This window comes from Quercus lobata, chromosome 4 (assembly GCF_001633185.2).
Source record: "Quercus lobata isolate SW786 chromosome 4, ValleyOak3.0 Primary Assembly, whole genome shotgun sequence".
Taxonomy (NCBI): Eukaryota; Viridiplantae; Streptophyta; class Magnoliopsida; order Fagales; family Fagaceae; genus Quercus; species Quercus lobata.
In genome coordinates, this window is record NC_044907.1 from 84,948,274 (window position 1) to 84,966,540 (window position 18,267).

Sequence of the window (18,267 nt, forward strand, 5' to 3'; positions counted from 1 at the left end):
CATTATATATATATATATATATATATATATATATGATTTAGAATTTAATTGGATTTAGACTTTTCAGTTTTTTGCACTAAATAATTAGCTTCCCACAAAAATTTAAAAAATAGATGGACACGTAGTGAAAAATTAAACTCCAATTGAAATCTAATTGGATTTGGACTGTTCGATTTTTACATTCAATAATTCATTTGGCACAAAATTAAAAATTAAATGAGACACATGACGTAAATTTGAGAATCTAATTAAAATCTAATTGGATTTTTTCTAAGCTTTGGCTATTAATATACATATATATATATGAATGCTTATAGGTTATAACAAAAATGTTGTCGACAAGGATTACATCAATACATGTTCCGCATTTTAAATTGTTTGGACACCAATTGCACTTACTTTATAAGTTCTTCAAATGAAAAAGAATTATATTAAAATATTTATTTTATTTCATTGTTTGGGAGTTTTATGGAGAAAATTGAAATATAATTATGTTATTTGAGTGTTTAAACGGGAATGAATGAAATGGGTAAGCAAGATCAGTTATTCATTTCTTTTCCCTTAAAATTTTAAATTTTAATTTCTCTAAAATTTGGATGAATATGCTTCCAATGGTGTAAAACTGGTGCTAAATAAAATGGCACAACTTGCCCACATGGCGAGTTGTAAGTGATAGAAGTGTGATGGGGGTCTATATGGAGACACATTTCTACCACTCACAACTCCACATGGGTGAGTTGTAGCACAAATTGTGTTATTTTATGTGACGCTAGCATTATTCTTTGAAATAGGAGTATAATAGTAATACTATTATAATGTAATTTCGTACCATTTCTTCAAACACTTATTCCGATAAAGTCACTTACATTCTATTTCTTTTCATCATTAACTTAAAAAAATCCAAATAAGATTATCTAATTCTATTCAATTCATTTCTTTTTTATTATTTAAACTAGTGTATTGCTCGTGCATATGCACAGCTACAATTAAAAACAATTGTAATTATACGATTCAAATTATACATTTTTTTTTTTCTAAAAGATGTTCAAATATGCATGGCATTAACTTACACTTTTTTTTTAAACTATACATTTTTAAAATATATAATTGTTTTGTTAGGTTCTAAAAGTTTAGAACAATTAGCAAATCGTGAGCACAAACTTTTTTAGATATAGATTCATAAGTCTATAGGTATGATTAGACAATGCTCAAGGTGCTGCAAGTATGAATACAAGAAAAAGAAAGCTGTAGGTTCAAGAATTCGAAACATACCAAGTTTGACCAATCGAGACACGGATCTACAGAATTTAATTTTGGCCCAACAACCAGTTAAGCCCATTGAGTGATTAGGGTTTCAGATGTATTTCACATAGTATTTAAAGGAAACCCTAAGACACGTTTTATGATGACTTTTGTAGGTGCTCTTTTAAGATCTAAAATGTACTATGGCCTCTCTTTTTAAAGTCACTACTGGAATTCCATCTACACATAATTAGAATCGATATATCTGAAGTTATTACAATAAGATCATACATAGCTAATGATTTAAATTTGGCAAAAAGCACATTTTAGTCCCTACATTTTCAGGCGATTCCCATTTTAGTCCCTAAATTTTATTTTTACCGTTTTTAGTCCCTATCTTGAAAAACGCTTTTTATTTTGGTCCCTGCCGTTACTGATGTAACGGAAATTGCATAGCTGGCAAACGGCATGCACTGTTAGCCTGACGTGGACATTAAAATAATAATAAAAAATGCCTCAACATTTAAATTGAAAAAATTAATTTATTAATTTTAACTAAATAAAAAAATTAAAAAACATAATTTAAAACTAAAAATTATATGAATAAGATCTAAGTATGTCTTGAACAAGAACAACAAGAACACAAGCTCAAATCTAAGAACACAAACCCAGAAATTAAAAAAAAAAAAAAAAAAAAAAAAAAAAAAAAAAAAAACCCATCAAAGCATTAGTTCAAACCCACTCCGATCTCCGTCGATCCAAACCCACACACACATCACAGCACACACCTAGTTTCGGTCATGCCCAGATCAACCTAGAAACCCACTGAGAAACCCACCGATCCAAACCCACGCACACATCACAGCACACACCCAGCTCCGGTCACGCTCAGACTAACCTAGAAATCCACCACCCAACAAATACCAAATCAGAACAATCACTTACCCAAACCACAACTTACTAATTTGTTTTCCATTTCACTCAATGGAGATATCTCACAATCCACACTGATCTAAGCTCCATGCCGATCTGAGAGTGAGGACCGTTTGGTTCTCCACAAAAAAAAAAACAAATAAATAAAATAAAAAAATCTAAGCTCCGATCTGAGAATGAGGAAGGATAGAGAGACTGAGATCTACGGATTCGACAATCCAAACCCAGAAATTGATGCGTTAGCTATGGGTTCAAAAGGGTTTTTCAGTTTGGGTTTTTCTTTAACGCTAATGATTGTTTTTTCAATAGTGTTAGGGGAGATGGTTTTTGGGGACTAACGTTTTTAAGAGATGAGTTTTCGGGGAAGGAGAGTTTTTTTATTATCCGGTTCTAGTTTTAGTTAACAAAAGAAGTGTCAGGTGGATAAATAGTGAAAAATACCTTCTTCTTTTTTTTGTTTGTTTTTTTAATTTCTGGGTTTGTGTTCTTGGATTTGAGTTTGTGTTCTCGTTGTTCTTATTTAAGACACACTTAAATCTCAATTCATATGATTTTTAGTTTTTAATTCTGCTTTTAATTTTTTTTTATTTAGTTAAAATTAATAAATTAATTTTTTTAATTTAAATGCTGACGTGGCATTTTTTATTATTATTTTAATGGCCACGTAAGGTCAACAGTGCATGCCGTTTGCCAGCTATGCAATTTCCGTTTCTGATGTAACGGTAGGGACCAAAATAAAAAAGCATTTTTCAGGATAGGAACTAAAAATGGTAAAAATAAAATTTAGGGACTAAAACAGGAATCGCCTAAAAATGTAGGGACTAAAATGTGCTTTTCGCCTTTAAATTTTTTAGTGGGATTTCAGAGTTACAAACGTGGGTGTTTTTTGGCTACAAATTTAGATAGAAGAGCTCCTGGATCAATGGCAGAGCTAGGAATTTATCTTTGGGAGGGGCCATATATAATTTTGTGTGTGTGTGTGAAATGTAAAATAGTAAAGTACAATACTTCATAACTCAACATGTGCTATAAACAAAAGTGTATTTAATTAAAATTAAACAATCATGAACAAGATTGACAAAACGATTTAATATCTTCAATCAACTATGAAATGTTAATAAAGTAGTATATACTATATATTTTAATCAAGGCGAAAAGCACATTTTAGTCCCTACATTTTTAGGCGATTCCCATTTTAGTCCCTACATTTTATTTTTACCGTTTTTAGTCCCTATCCTGAAAAACATTTCCCGTTTTGGTCCTTGCGGTTACTCATTTAACAGAAATACTCTACGTGGCAAACGGTCCAACAGTAAATGCTGACGTTTTTATTAAAATAATATTAAAAAAGCAACGTCAGAGAAAAAGAATATTAAAAAATGCTACGTCAGCAATTTAATTTTTGAAAAAAGCCACATTAGATAAAAATAATATAAAAATTTCTAACTTAATTATTTTTTAAAAAAAGAAAAGAAATTAGTTAAATTAATTTTTTTTTCCTTTTTTCTTTTGGAAAAACCTGAAGAATGTGTTCTTCATTTTTCTTCCCCAACTAAGCTTGCCCAGAAAATTAAAAATTAAAAATTTACTTTTCTTTTCCTGCATTTTCTTAGCAACCAAAACCACAAAATCACTCAAATTTACAAAATAAAAAGATATGCCCATAAAAATTTACAAAACACAAACATTCAACAAGATTTTCTTATGCTTTGAGACCAAACACAAAAAACACAAAACTCAAACCCAGATTTTCAGCCTCCATGCACAACCAAACCCAGCAAAGCCTGAATAAGATCTTAGAGAAAACGTACACCTGATTCCACTTTGGATTCGAAATCTTCTCCAAATGAGTATTCGATTTGGATTCAGACAACATACACCACAAACCCACAAACCCATAAATCAACATACACCACAAACCCAGAAATCAAACCACCCACTGTCGAGCAATTCAAACCCAAATCCAATACCTAACTCACCAAACACCTTAACAAAAAATCACCAAACACCCAAACAATACCCAAAGGCACGACCACCACCACTCTGAACAGAACCCAGCCACCACCAAAACCTGACTACCAACAAAACCCAACTACCAAAAAGACCATCACAAAACCCAGCCACCAAAGAGACCTAGCAAGCACCGAAACCCACCACCAAATGGATCCAGCAAACACTGAAAAAAACCCACCACTAAAGCTGGCCACCGGTTCAACTCCTCAATCGAAACCTACCACCGAAACGCCACCACTAAAACCCAGCAACCACCGATTCGATCCAACCAAAACTTAGTCAGATGAGAAGAGATAGATGAGCAAAATATGCTGTGAATAGAGAAAGAGGAATGGGAAACATAGAAGAGAGATATAGAGGGAGAGATAGAGAATTGTGAATAGAGAAAGAGGAATGGGAAACATGCTCCTGGCACGCTCTTCATGTTCTTCCAAAAAAAAAAGGAAAAAAAATTAATTTAACTAATTTCTTTTTTTTTTTTAAATAATTAGGTTAGAAATTTTTATATTATTTTTATCTGATGTGGCTTTTTTCAAAATTAAATTGCTGATGTGGCATTTTTTTAATATTATTTTTATCCGATGTGGCTTTTTTAATATTATTTTAATAGACACGTTAGCATTTACTGTTGGACCGTTTGCCACGTAGGATATTTTTGTTAAATGAGTAACGGTAAGGACCGAAATGGGAAACACTTTTCAGGATAGGGACTAAGTGATAAAAATAAAATGTAGGGACTAAAATGGGAATCGTTTGAAAATGTAGGGACTAAAATGTGCTTTTCGCCTTTAATCAACTAATCAAGTACATTTATAATTTATAATGCCATTTAGTATATAATGTATTGATTATTATAATAATAAATAATATATTATAAGGAATATAAAAAAGAAAGCAAATGAAAAGTAAAGTAAAAAAAAATCAAAAGAAATCAAATGCAAAGTACTTGGAAAATAGTTAAAAACAAGGGGTCAGCTAGGGGCACAGAGCACTACATAGTCAGGGGATGAAGGGCTCACAAAAGTTTAAATCTTTCACTCTTTCTTGTCTAGTTTAGTCACAAACTACAAAACTTTTACTTTTTATAGTGGGAGGGAAAGGAAAGAATTGAAAAGGAAAAAAAAAAAAAAACAAAGAAGAAGAAGAAGAAGGCAAACGTCAAGTCACCAACGGAGACAAAGAGAGCAAGAGAGAGAGACACCTGTGTGAGGCAAAAAAATTTTGCAACTGTATGGGGGACTTGGTGGTGTGGCTCATCAATAGAACTTCAAACTTTTCAATTTTTCTACTGTTGTGGTATAAGTAAGCCCTAGATGTGTTGGGATGAAAATTAGAATTTTTTTTTCCCTTTTATTTGTTAAGGTAACTATTAAAATACCTATGTGTTCATTTTAAAAATGTTGAAAATTTAATTATTGTAATTTGTTGACATATATATTTATGGATTGTATTTTATTTAAATGAAAATTATGTTTATTTTTAGACTTTCTTTAATATGTATATTATCGGGTATAAGGGGCCAAAATGATAAGGTTTAAAATTTTTAAAATTATTTAGGATATTTCCACAATTTTTTTTTTCTAATTTTGTTTTTTTGAAAATTTTGCGGGGGATAAGGCCACCCTCGGTCATCAAATGGCTTTACCATTGGCATGGATTTGAAACTGTGGTGGTCGCATGAGTAAGTACTACAAGAGATAGCTTTAGATTTAAGGAAAAATCTATTGTAAAAATTCTGTTCTATTTTAGTGAATTTGTTGCCTTGAGGATAGTTTAGGTTAAATCCTCACCAGTTTTTTTTACCTTGAAATTAGACAGTTTTGTTGGTTTTCCTAGGTCACCATATTGCTTGTCTTCTTTACTTTTCCACATTAAGTGATATGATTGTTTGTGTTTAACCTAGATTTGAATAATAAATCTAAGTAACTACTTGGTTAATTAATTAGGTTAAACAATTTGAGTGTACTAGGGTCTAAACAAACTTAACAGGTTTCTCATTATGTGTGTACACACACACACATGCACGCACTTGCGCACACACACACACGCGCACACACACACACACACACACACACACATATATGATATAGAATTTAATTGATTTTAAATTCCCCTATTTAGCTTGTTGTGAGATAGAGTTGTTTTCCAAAAAAGATTAGTGGAAAACAATTTCTAAAAATAAGCAATAATTTTTATGTTGACTAAAAATAGTTTTCCTTTGACTTTTTTTTTATGTTACCAAACACTGAAAAATATGGAAACTATCTTTACATAAGGTTTTTCAACAAAACAAACAGTGTGTAATTAGATTTGGACTCTTTGATTTTTACACTCAATAATTCACTTGGCAGTTGGCACAAATTTAAAAATTAAATAAAACACGTGACACAAAATTGAGAATCCAATTAAAATCTAATTAGATTTTCTATAAACTTTGGCTATTAATATGTATAGATTTCCTTTATGAACTCACAAATGAAGTGCTAGAATTCTAATGTAAGGTTTTTTTTTTTTTTTTTTTTTTTTGAGTAAATCTTATGTAATGTTTTGTTTATACAAACAAACAAACAAAACAAACATGGTATCCCTTATTTTCGTGAACTAAACGAGTTGTTAGGTTAATTCCACCTAAGTTAGCTGAGCAATTAGATTCCATAAATGAAATTTCAATTCTTCTTTTTGAAATATTAACTACGTAAACTAGTGATGATAATCCTATGGAATTGAACCTTAGGATTTAAACTCATCCTGACCAATCTTTTATTTTAAACTAGTCACAGACCCACGTAATGCGCAAGATAATTTTTTTGCCATATTATTTTTGTTAAGTAAAAAAATGAGAATAATAGTAGAAACTTATAAGAGTCTCAAACTCATCTCACAATAATGTGATTACATTGTAATATATATAATAAATTTTATGTAAGTAAAGAAGTCTATATCTTGATTTTTTGTATATATATATATATATATATATATAGGCAAGGAAACATGTTGTATTTTACTTTCATTTATTATATATGCCAAAATGTTTTGTAATTCATTATAATAGAGTGAAATATGCTTCAAAACACAACACAATTAAAAAATGGAAAATGTATAATTTTTATTAGAAAACATGAAAATGAATCTTGATGGTTTCATATGAAAGCTAACATTATTTTGCATTTTTGGAGAAGTTAATGAGCAATTTATCCAAACTTTGTTTCCATTTTATCACATAAGAACTATTAAAAAAAATTATAATAGTTTCTATTTTGATAATCACTAAACATATATGATAATCAACCATTACAAAAAAATTTTCCCCCAAAACATATACTGATTTCTATTTTTCTTTTCCATACAATTTAAAAAATGTGAATAACTAAGGAATCTAAATGTGTAGTTGATCTTAGTCAATCAATAAATAACATAAAAGGGGGAGGGGAAAGCGAACGTTTTCACAGTATAATTGTTTATATATGTCCATATTTGTTTTTGTATATATTAATACTCTTGTTTTCTAAAATATTCATGTAGTGACTATATCTTGTTTGATCTCTCCTAGGTCTATAGATTTAGCCCAACTCACAGCATATAAACCAATGATCATTAAAAAAGAACCTAACAAAATGAAGTCAAACACAATTTCTAAATTTTGGTGATAATTAATAGAGAGATTAAAAGATATCGCAATATATGTAGTGATAATTAAAAAAAATTTCATTACAAATACTATACTTATTGGTTTTAAGACAGATTAAAAGAGAACATATATAAATATAAAAAATATTTAGGAGAAGAGAAAAAAGTTTATACAATACATAAGTGTTGAGGTAAGGGAAAGGTTGGAGAAGAGGAAGAGACTTTGTATGTTTTGGTAATTGAAAAATGTATTTATAACTGGTAAGTTGCATAGTTAATGCGATGATGATGATGATGATGATGATGGTATATATATATTGGCAAGGAAACACATTGTATTTTACTTTCAATTATTACATATGCCAAAATATTTTGTAATACATTATAATAGAGTGACATATGCATCAAAACACATCACAATTAAAGAATGAAAAATGTATAATTTTTATTAGAAAACATGAAAATGAATCTTGATGGTTTCATATGAAAGCTAACATTATTTTGCATTTTGGGAGAAGTTAATGAGCAATTTATCCAAACTCTATTTCCATTTTATCACATAAGAACTATTAAACAAAATTATAATAGTCTCTCGATGGAATAATTAAATGATATTCAATGCAAGGCGTAACATATGGACATCAATGACAGACAAAGCCATAAAAGACATTCCATGCCTAAGACAACTAAGGAGTAATGTATGAGCACCAACGGACGAATAACCATTAGCAAACAATAAAAACCAACCATTAATACCAATGGCTCCATATCCCATAAATGCAAATATTCATTCAAACAATGAAAACAAGGGTAATAAAAACAACACAAACAAAAGGGAGAAAGGTAAACAATTTCCATCCCAAAAACTATTCACAAATTGAATTCTTTTGTGATATACTTCAACTGAATTTCATTCTAACTTAATCATCAAAGTGCCTTTAGCACACGCCACACCGGTATATTTCTTTTGCTCTATTTCATATCTTATTGCAGGTTTGTCTCTAGATGAATCCAATGCCTTCGTCCATTTGTATTGATGAGGAGTTTGACTGATGATTTTCTACATCATCAATACCCATTCCCTATTTTATTTTCATCATACTAGGAATTTGACTTTTGTGGTTTTGTGCATCCTATTATCCTTAATATAAACTTTAGATATACAAGAAAATAATTTGATCCCATCTCAATCACATACTTTCGCAGATGCCAATCTTAGAGCATTCCCATTAAAGATGTTAAAAGCTAAAAATGCTATCTTATTGAATCTCACTCCAAAAAAAAAAAACACTACAACAAAGGTGTTATTATGAAAAATTTTAGAAGTTGAGCTACAATGGACTGCTATCTATAACAGTCTTCTATAGCTCAAATCTTATAAAAATAATAATTTTTTAATATGTTTTCAATTAAAATATCTTTTCTCTCTCTTCGTATTCTCTCTTTTTCTTCTTTCTCCAGACTTTCTTTTCTCTCTCTTCTTTCTCATTTTCTTCACTCTTTCACCGGTTTCTCTCTTCTCTGTCTTTTTTCTTTCTTTCCCATTAGTTCTTTCTATTTCTCCTCTCTCTCTAACCCTCTCGCCCTTGCCCTCTCTTGCTTGTCACTCACTCTCTCATCGGTTTCCCATGGGTGTGAGTTACAGTGCTTCGGTGGTCACTATAGGTCACCTGGTCACGGTGGGTCTGGGTCATGGGTCATAGTTTGGTGGTAGATCGGATTTGGTGGTGGGTGAAATTTTGTGATGGCTGGATTTTATGTTTGTGATGGTGGTTGTTTTGTGATTTGGTGGCTGGGTTTTTGTTTTGTGATTGGTGATTTGTAATGGATGGGTTTTGATGGTTGTTTTGTAATTCATGATTTGTGATGGCTGGGTTTTGGTAATTGTATTGTGATTGGTTGTTTGATGGCTAGGTTTTGTGATTTGGTGGTTGTTTTGTAGTGGTGGTGGCTAGTGGTGGGTTGATTTTGGGTTGGGGTGTATGGTGGTGGTAGGTGGGTGGGTGATGGTGGCTAGTGGTGACTGCAGGTTTGCTAGGTTTATACTAGTTTGTTTTTGTTTGTGATTTTGGTGGTTGGGTGGTGGTGGTAGCGGCAACGGCGACTGTGATTGTGGGTGGTGGTTGCTATGACTGTGGGTTGTGTGGAGTGGAAGAGATGAGATTGAGAATTAAAAATAATAATAATAATAATAATAATGAAGTGGAAAAAAATGAAAAACCTTTGATGTTGGTTATATTGTAAAATGAGTTGTTAAAACAGATAAAGTAGGTTTTTGAGATACTAAATGCTAAATTTTTTGAAATCTTTGATGGAAATGCTCTTAGGGTGACTATGTGGGTCTGTCTGTGCTAAGCCCAATCCAAACCCACCAGGCTTCTTTTTTCTCTAACCCCTCTTTAAAAGCCCAGTTCGAAATGAATAAATCTCAGACTTAACTCACATTGGGCCCTCAGCTGAACAGTCAAGCCTATATTAAACATTATTAGGCCCAACCTGAGTTCAGCAATCACTCGCTCAAAATTGCCCAACAAATCAGTTTGTACCTTCACTTATGCCCAATCCGAAATACAATATGTATCACTCTCTCAAAAGCCCAATCTGAACATAACAAAAACCCACAAATAAAAGGATCCAAATCCATCAAATCTAGTCCATCCCAAAATTCACCCACACAATTTAACCAAGCCCAATGAAAAGCCTTCTTTAATAAAATTTGTCAAGCCCAAGACAGAAAAATGCCCCAAAGCTTTTCGAGAATCACATTTTAACTAAAAAATATTCCAAATTAATATGTTGACCGCCACAGTCTTTTCAAATTACATTTTTGAACTGCAGATTTTTCGGGAAAAAAAAAAGTTTACCCCAAAAATTTTTAAAATTGAAACTAACCCCTCTCTTGAAAATTTCACAAAGGTCCTCCAACCTTTTGAATATCATGATCAGACCCCACAACCTTAGTAAAATTTTGAAAACAGCCAAAATGCCTTTTTTTTTTTTTTTGGGAGATAATATAGACAAAATACACAAGAGAAAGGGAAAGAAGGAATGGGAAAACAAGACTTAAAAACAATTGAAACACTTCAATGTTTTAGTACTCCAACAATATTTTTCTATGCTACTAGTTCAAAATTTTATACACATGTATACATTATTTCGGTATTTGTGAAACTTTCTGCAATGGAGGTAACTGTATTTAATATAAATTGATAAAATAATGACAAATATTATACCCTATAATATACATATAATTGTATCATATGTACTTTTGTGGATAGTTGGTATGAATTATTTCTGAAACCTATTGTACTTCGATATAAGCAACCAATTGCTGCAACTTAAATAATGCTCCCAAGTGTAGAATTGTCGCGAAGCACTAATTCGATAAATTTGAGATAGAATTTACAAGGAAAAAAGGAATTAATTAGAAAACCAAAAGAGAATAAAACTTAAACAATAAAGTTTAATTGAAGAGATTTTTGATAGTTTAGTAAAGGTAATTTAAATTGAGAGAAAATAATAATGTATTAAGGTGTTAAGGTTTAGGGATCCACGCATAACACATATATTGGTAATCTTAACAATGTTTATTTTATAGCTTAACTAAAATTCATATGAAGGATGATCTTAGTCGGATGATTTAACAATAAGAACTCAAGAATTAATTGTCCAAGTTAGTTTCATGAAATTGATTGGATTTAAACAAAACAAAACTAGTGAATTAGTTCGCAGGGAATACTAAATATTTAACTTGCTTGGAGTCTACGATAAATCAAAGAATTATATAGGACTAAATACTTTTCTAGATATGTAAATCAATCAAAAACATAATAACATAAGCATTATAATCATAAAATAATTGTTAAGAACATAACAATAAACAGTAGAGTTTCACCCCTTGCCTTAGCAAGGTTTCTAGCAAGCCATAACACACACACACACACACACACACACACACACACACACACACACACACACACACAAAAAAAAAAAAAAAAACTCTAAAAACTATAAAGAAATTTTAAGAAGACCTAAATTATGTTCTATAGCAGCTCCCCTCTGAATTTTGCCCTGAAAAGCCTTTGAATAGGTTAAGAAATCCTATTAGAAGTTGAATTCTCATTAGGAGAAAATCTCAGGTTTTTAGACTTCACTTAATTGACGTTTTCAGCCCATTTAACGTCAAAATTTGTACTTTTGGTAAACTATAAAATTGTAAAACATTCCAGCCCAACTTGAATAATCTTGATTGGACATCTGACCTAAAAGTTATGCCCCAAATACTAATTGGTGTGTAGGTTGAAATTCTAATCCGAATTGGACTTAAATTTAGTGCAAATTTCCTTTGATTTTTTACTTCAATTGGACTTGAATTTAATTGGGTTGTCATTTTTTGACTTCATCATGGCCCTTGTAAAGGTAAAGTCCATTAACTTTCTTCTTAGCACAAATTCATATATTTAATTTCATTCTTCTACAAAGAAAAATTCGCACATTTAAAATTCAATTAAGCACAAAATTGATTATTCAGCATTATTCCAAAGCCAAATATAAAATGCATGAATTAACTCAAAATAGTATGATAATGCTTCCTAATAATAATAATATAAATATGCAAAATTAAGCTATTATCAAGGTTGTCAATACCGTACTGGAGGCCGTATCGGTTTGGCCACCGGTACGGTATATTTCGGATACCGGTCAATACCAGTGTACCGTTTCGAGTTTACCGCTATTTTATATATTTAATATATATATATATATATATATATATACACACACACATACACACATACATACACAAAATCTCTATTTACCATAAAACAATACCTCAAAAATTCATGTTTATCATAAAACATTACTTCAATTAAGAACAAATAATTCATTGTTTGAAACTTTAACTTAATTAAAAAAAAAAACACATACATAAAATTGTTCATTACACACAAAGAAAACAAATAAACACAAATTACATAGGATTGTTCATTACACATAAATAAACACAAATTACACAAGATCTACTCCCATCCTTCAAAAGGATTTACATCAGGACCATAATACACATGAGTATTAGCATCTGTCAACACAACATCATTTTCACCATCTTCCTCATCAAGAACAACAACATCATCATCATCATCATTATCTTCTAAAGTCATTGTTGCTAATGGTTCTTCAATGCTATCCCAATTCACATCTTCCTCACTTAGTAACAAAAATTCAGATTCCTCAATATTATCAAGGCTTATAGGATCCAAGTAATCCTTTGTCCTTCTAATGTTCCTACCAAAATCAATATCATACATTGGTGACATTTTCTAATCATTCAAAATAAAAATTGAATATATTTAAAAACATAACTTTCTCGTAACAACAAATTATACCGAACATACACCAAGTCATTCAAACGTTTATGCTCAAGCCTATTTCTCCTCTTGGAATGGACAAACTCAAATGTGCTCCAAGCTCTTTCACAACCAGTTGCACTACAACACTGACTTAGCACTCGAATTGCAAACTTTTGTAATTCCGGAGTGTCATTTCCAAATTGCTCCCACCAAGCAACTTCCAAAAATAAAAGAAATTATTAATTTAGTACAAAGCAAATAACAAACTTTCAAATGAAATGTGTATATATATATATATGTATAGATACATATAGCATACTTGGACTTAGTTTTTCACGTTGGCGGATTGCCATAGGCATTCCAAAGTCACCTAAAGACTTTTTGTATAATTCAATTTGAGAACTAAGAATATCTTGCTCATCAGGATCAGAAACCAGCCTTGTAATGGTACTAAGTAGGCCTTTTGTAACATCTTTTTGCTTCTTAAATGACGGCCTAAAGAAGATTCCAGGGTTAAGATAACAACCTACTGCATGCAATGGACTATGGAGTTGTTTATCCCATCTAGCATCAATGACACTAGTAAATGGTATATATGCAGAAATTTTATTCTTCAACCTTGCTTTTATATTCTCCTTTGCTTTATCCATTGCCTCATACAAGTATCCCATTGATGGTTTTTCATCCCCATCTACAAGACGTAGTACTCTAACCAAAGGCTCACTAATCTTCACTATTTGTTGACATTGTAACCAAAACTCTCTATCTTCCAAAACAATTGCAGCCACCTCCTTTCCCATGACATCCCTAGCATATCGAGATTCGACCTATTGATCACAAGTAAACATTTGCCTAAGTTCTTTCTTGAACTTAGTCAAGCATTGAAGACTTAAAAACTTAGTTGCAAACCTTGTGATGGCTGGACGAATCAAATCCCTACCATTAGTGAAGTCGCTTCTCATCAAAGCTAAAATCTTGCCATGGTTGTATATGAATTTGGTAATCTTTTGAGCCTTTTGAATGGTTTCATAAATGATAGGAAAATATCTTTTATCAGAAAAATTTTCCAACATTAAATCAATGCAATGGGCTGCACAAAGAGACCAATAGAATGTCCCATATTTCTGCATTAGCTTCTTTCCTGCAGACTTGTAAGAAGCATCATTATCTGTAATGAACTGCACAACGTTCTCAGGCCCATTATCAAACAACTTAAACAATGTATCTGCATCCTTTGTTAGGCCTGACACATCAAGGGATTTAAGAAACATGGTACCTCTAGGACAATACACTAAAAAATTAATGATTGGAGCTCTCTTTTGATTTGTCCACCCATCTGACATAATTGAACACCCATAAACTTTCCAATCATTTTTCACATCTAAGAGATAATCATTCATTTCACCCACATGTTTTTGTAATAAAGGCCCCCTCAAGTCATGATAAGAAGGTCCCTTAAAACCAGGCCCAATAGCTGCTACACTATCTAAAGCTTCTTGATAATACACAGAGTGAGCGGCATTGAAAGGTATATTAGCATGGTACCACCATCTTGCAAAATTCATTCTTGCCTTCTCAACCATTTGCTTTGAGGCCAAAGAAGACCTTATGGATGGTTGAGAACCAGGTTTTGTTCTTGGAGCAAAATAGGATTTAATGTTTGACTTTTCTCCAACTTTTTCTTTCCCCTTAGTGTTATAATTACTAACTGATGAATGACTCTTTGAACCCCCTCTCTCATTATCATTATTACCTTCATCATGATGATGATCATCCTCCTCCTCCTCCTCTACATCATAGGGATTTGCAATTTCTCTATTTATTCTTCTTTTTTTCTGTTTATTTTCTTTAAATCTTCAATCAATTGTTTCATTTGCCATTTTACATCTTCAGATACTTTTTTGCATGCTTCAACATCACTCGGAATCCCAGCTAAATGATACTTGAGCCTAGTAATTCCTCCCCCCCTTATCATTTTACAACAAAAAGTACACTGGGTGTTATTTCTTGCATCCGGCACAGCACGGCCATAAGCCCATGCTGGATCCTCGGACCTTACAGCCGGGCCAGATGCTACACTTGACTGATTTTCAGTCATAATTTACACTGCATATATACCATCAATTATTTGTTAATAACTCTAGTTACCTTTTTATTAATAGTCATACTAAGTTGTAATACTAACCCAATATTTGAAGCTAACCAAAATCAAGAATGAAACAACAATATATATCAATTCAGGAACACAGAACCAACACAATTCAGGAACACAGAACCAAAATCAATTCAGGAACACAGAACACAATTCAGGAACACAGAACCAACACAATTCAGGAACACAGAACCAAAATCAATTCAGGAACACAGAACCAAAATCAAGTTTTTATTTATCCTATTCCACATGAAGTATAATTCCACGCATAAATAATTAAGACAAAACGTTACCTGAGAGTGGCCGAGAGAGTGAGAGACGGAGCAGCGGCAACTGAGAAACAGAGCAGCGGTGAGTCGGCGACTGAGAAACAGAGAGCGGAGTTGCCGAGTGTGAGAGAAAGATTGGCCTTAAACTACTACGGCAGAGAGAATAGAGCAGGATGAAATAGCACTCGGTCTGAATCCTAACTCGAGGAAGGGTTCGCTTGTGCTTCTATCTTAAGGTGGAAAAAGGCATGAGGATGAGGAGACCCTTGATCCTAACCCTCGAGAGAGCCCTGAGAGAGAGCGTCAGAGAGAGAAAGAAAGAAAGAGGGTTGTGGGCTTGTGGCTCGCTGACTGAGAAACAGAGGGCGGAGCTGCCGAGTGTGAGAGAACAGAGCAGTTGAGAGAGAGCGTGAGAGAGAGAAAGAAAGAAAGAGGGCTGCGCCGGTGTGGGAACTAGGTAGTGATAGGAAATTAGGGTTTTAGAATTAGGATTTAACAAAATTACAATTTTACCCTTGATAAAGTCAGAATTAACAAAAGCATAAAAAAGGGTTTTAAACGTTCCGGTCCGGTATTCAAATACCGGCCGGTACAGCCGGTATTGGCCGGTACGGCCGGTATTTTTACCGGTACGAAACGTGGGGATTAACCGTATTGGATCACCGGCTGGTACGGTATATTCTGGCCGTATCGGCCGGTACGGTACGGTATCAACAACACTGCTATTTTCACCTATTATCACCAATTGTGCTCCTTTTGCAGATAGTTAATATTTTGATTAATGAAAAAAATAAGCCTTTTGGTCTCTTTGGTGTGGCGCTAACTCCAATTCGACCTTAATTGCTGAAACCTAGTGATTTTCCCGCCTGAGATTGACTCCAAGCCAGGTCTAGATGTCGTGTTGACTCCTAAGTCATACACCTTTATTTTCTAGTCTTTCAATTTTACTATTCAATTATTCTGGTTAATTTGTACAACCTTAAAGAAGGGAAATTGCTGATTTAAAAAAAAAAAAATTGAATACATGAGTCTTTAAGTCAAGCATTCATAATTTTCAACTTTTTTATTATTATTATTATTATTTATTTATTTATTGCCTGAATGAAAAAAGAGGTCACCAGTGTGAGTTCATCGACACTATACTATGTGATGGCAAGGCCAGCCCAAGCGTTTCGGAGGCCTAGGGCAAAATCTTCAAATAGGGCCTTTATGTTATCATTTAAATAATATTTAACTAGCGTTTTATACAATAATTTTTTAAAATCCATTCTTTTTTTCTTTTTAATATGATTTTTTTTTTGGTTAAGAAAATGCTAAAGTTATAACAAATTTTACTACAAACTAGTGTTGTAATGAATGTGATCAATGACATGAGACTTACAAAAATACTAGAAATATTATGAAATTTACAAATGAGAATTATAAAGATATATCACCAATCACAAATATTCATTTAAAAATGCGTTCAATAGTTTTTTGAAATTCATCTATCATATTCATTGTCACATCAAATTAGAAAAGTTATGGAGACCACCACGCACCCTTGGTGCAGTGATCACTCCACAAGTATAAATTCTTGTAGGGTGTGGGGGGCAATGGCTAAGATTTAAGTCTCTAGAAGAGAGTTTCGCACACATATACACTTAGATTAGGTTAGAGTAGAATTTTTATCTTGTATAAAAATAATTAAATAAATAAAAGTTATGTATTTTTAACATTTTCTTATTTGAATTACTTGTGATTAGTAACACGTCTATTTATAAGACCTATTTATTTAAAATTTTCTTATCTTTATCTCTAGCATTACTTAATTCTTTGAGCCTTCTTAATAGTGAAAAAAAAAATGTAAACTAAAAAGTTTTAATATCTCAAAAATATTTATATATAAAAAATAAAAATATTTGCTCCAAATTTGGGGTCTTCTCTAGTAAGGGGGTCCTAAGCAATGGCCTAATTGGCCTAAGTCTAAAGCCAGCCTTGCGTAATGGTAATATCACGTATACCACACAAGCCTTGCTGAACCTTATTAATAATAGTTGAATGTCAATTTAATGGCAGGAGTCATACTTCTTGAACTTATTCCCATTCTAAATGGTTGACGTAGAGGGTTTCATGTCCTATAACAAAATCTGATTGCCCAAATAATGAAACTCCATATATTGTAAGCAACTTAAAGTCCCACTTACTAATTAATCCCAAAGTACCCAGCCCCTTGATTAAGAAATTTAAGGACAAAGTTGGTAATCCACTTTCCATGAGTCAAACATATACGTGTTTACGTGCGAAGATTTGCTGTGATCATCTCTTGTCCTACTGTTGTACTTGTTTATAGTCTTTCTACAAGTCAATGAACAAAGTCTTAAGTCAACTGTTAATAACGACAGTGATTGAGTGAATATCACCATAGAAATCCATACCATCACGTGTTTAGATTTATTTGGCGAAGGTGATTGCTAATTAATGAAGCAGGCTCAACTTGATCTGTCTCCAAATTGTACTGGTTTTTCAAACACTTGAGATTCTAATTCCCCAAATTCCGGCCTGATCTCCTATATATATTGTATTGGGATTTTTTGCCGCATAAGTCTTGTCAAAATAATAAATTTTACACTCAAGAAGAGAGCATCTTATCAAATATTTTATAATTAGTATTACAATACTCTTATATAATAAAGATATAACA

General features: G+C 32.2%; 1 protein-coding gene across 1 annotated transcript in view; it reads right to left on the reverse strand.

The window, feature by feature from the left end:
- The window catches only part of LOC115986013, a 28,249-nt gene extending 13,503 nt beyond the window's left edge, over positions 1-14,746 (reverse strand). Inside the window, exons 1-4 of the mRNA XM_031108883.1 lie at positions 14,073-14,746; positions 13,483-13,970; positions 13,200-13,380; positions 12,861-13,098 (exon numbers count right to left, since the gene is read on the reverse strand). Coding sequence (XP_030964743.1) covers positions 12,861-13,098; positions 13,200-13,380; positions 13,483-13,970; positions 14,073-14,746 — 1,581 coding nt within the window. The remainder of the gene's footprint in view (positions 1-12,860; positions 13,099-13,199; positions 13,381-13,482; positions 13,971-14,072) is intronic.
- Positions 14,747-18,267: the final 3,521 nt, after the last annotated feature.